The sequence below is a fragment of the Corvus kubaryi genome, unplaced genomic scaffold (genome assembly GCF_017639235.1).
Source record: "Corvus kubaryi isolate FWS band 111438036 unplaced genomic scaffold, C.kubaryi_AGA036_p1.0 36752, whole genome shotgun sequence".
Lineage (NCBI taxonomy): Eukaryota > Metazoa > Chordata > Aves > Passeriformes > Corvidae > Corvus > Corvus kubaryi.
The window spans coordinates 1-2,126 of record NW_024580938.1 but is presented as its reverse complement, the minus strand read 5'-3'; the positions used below and the strand labels follow the sequence as shown (position 1 = coordinate 2,126).

The 2,126-nt window shown below is 63.1% G+C and overlaps 1 protein-coding gene across 1 annotated transcript in view; it reads right to left on the bottom strand.

The window, feature by feature from the left end:
- The window catches only part of LOC121660653 (plasmalemma vesicle associated protein), a 4,119-nt gene extending 2,059 nt beyond the window's left edge, over nt 1-2,060 (bottom strand). Inside the window, exons 1-2 of the mRNA XM_042020078.1 lie at nt 1,502-2,060; nt 107-185 (exon numbers count right to left, since the gene is read on the bottom strand). Of these exons, the coding sequence (XP_041876012.1) occupies nt 107-185; nt 1,502-1,879 (457 nt within the window). The 5' untranslated portion in view covers nt 1,880-2,060. The remainder of the gene's footprint in view (nt 1-106; nt 186-1,501) is intronic.
- Nucleotides 2,061-2,126: the final 66 nt, after the last annotated feature.

Here is a 2,126-nt window from a genome sequence, read left to right as displayed (position 1 = left end):
TGTCCCCAGGAGGGTGGGAAAGGGGTTCTGGGGGTCCTCGGGGGGTGCTGGGAGTCCCCAGGAGGGTGGGAAGGGGGTCCCCAAGGTTTTCGGGGGGGTCTCTTACCGCTGCAGGAGGTGTTGATGAGGGCGCTGGTCATGCGGCACTCGGCCAACCTCAGCTGCAGGTACACGACCTCCTGCAGCTGGGGGGAGGAAGAAGAGGAAGAGGAGGAGAGGGGTCAGAGCATCCCAAAACCACCCCCCGGCATCAGCCAGGACCCCACAGGGAATGGAGAGAACGCTGGGGGTTGAGGAGGAAGAGGAGGAGGAGGAGGAGAAGGGTCAGAGCATCCCACAAAGACCCCCCAGCATCACTTCGTGGGTTCTGTGAGAATTCCGGGGGCTGGGGAGGAGGAGGAGGGGGGGAGGGGGTCAGAACATCCCAAAACCACCCCCCGGCATCAGCCAGGTCCCCACAGGGAAAGAGGAGAATCCTGGGGGATGAGGAGGAAGATGAGGAGGAGGAGGAAGGGGGGGACGGTCAGAGGATCCCACAAAGATTCCCCTGGTATCGCCTCGTGAGCACCTCGGGGCTGAGGAGGAGGAGAAATGAGGATGAGGAAGAGGAGAGGGGTCAGAGCATCCCAAAACGAACCCCCGGCACCACCTCAGGAGTGCTGGGAGAGCTCCAGGGGCTGAGGAGGAGGAGGAGGGCAAGGAAGAGGATGAAGAGGGATCAGAACAGCCCGAGAACATCCCCCAGCATCATCCAGGTCCCCACAGGGAACGGAGAGAGCGCCGGGGCTGGGGAGGAGGAAGAGGAGGAGGAGAAGGGTCAGAGAATCCCCAAAGGAACCCCCGGCACCACCTCAGGGGCACTGGGAGAGCTCCAGGGGCTGAGGAGGAGGAGGAGGACGAGGAAGAAGAGGAGGAGAGGGGTCAGAACATCCCGAAAGGACCTCCCGGCATCACTCTGTGGGCTCTGTGAGAATTCCGGGGGCTGGAGAGGATGAGGAGGAAGAAGAAGAGAGGGGTCAGAACATCCCCGAGGATCCCCCGGCGTCACCTCCTGGGTGCTGCGGGAGCTCCAGGGGAACGGGAGGAGGAGGAAGAGGAGGAGGAGAGGGGTCAGAGAATCCCAAAAGGGACCCCCGGCACCCCCTTAGGGGCGCTGGGAGAGCTCCAGGGGCTGAGGAGGAGGAGGAGGAGGACGAAAAGGAGGAGAAGAAGAGGAGGAGAGGGGTCAGAGAATCCCAAAAGGGACCCCCGGCACCACCTCACGGATGCCGGGAGAGCTCCAGGAGAACGGGACGATGACAAAGAGGAGGATGAGGAGGACGAGGACCCCGAGATTGAAACCCGCTCGGCCAAAACCCCCCCGTGGCGATTTGGGGCTGGGGTTGGGGGGTTTCACATTGGCACCACCGCCGAGACCCGCGGGGCACGAGGAGGGGACGACAGCAGCGTTCCCGCCGGGAATTTGCCAGCCCCAAATCCCTGCCCGAATCCCGGGATTCACCTGCGGCACGCTGCCGGAAGCCTGGCTGCTGTTACACTTCTCCAGCTCCCTCTGCACCTTCAGCGCCAGCCCCTGCAGCTTGTCCTTGTCCTTGAGGGTGGCGTTGAGGGCGCGGCTCAGGTTGGCCTTGGTGGCATCCAGGGCGACGATCCTGCGGTAGTGGCTCTGCACCTGCTCCTCCAGCAGCCTCAGGTGGGTGTCGGTGCCCGCCTGGGCGTTGCCGTACACCATGAAGAGCACGAGCCCCAGGATGATGAGGAATTGGATCAGCGAGGTGAAAAGGAAAATGTACTTGACGTAAAACCCGCAATCCCGCTTCGGGATCGCCTCCTTGCGCTCCAAGCCGAACTTGGCCATGGCGAAGCTGCTCTTCTCCATCCTCGCTTCAGCTCTGGCCGCCCCACCCCGCCGGGACCCCGCTTTTTAGGGGGGGTGGGGGGAGATCGTGGCGGGGCGGAGCTGCTCCCGACGCGGTGTTTGTATCCCGGGATTTAATATTTCCTCCTGCCGGGCTCTTTCCTGCTGTGCCGGATGCTCCCGAGGACCCCGCCGGGTTATCAGGGCGCAGCTTCTGCTGGCGCGGGGATTGTTGTTCCGGGAGTGGGGAAGGAAAAAAAAAAAAAAA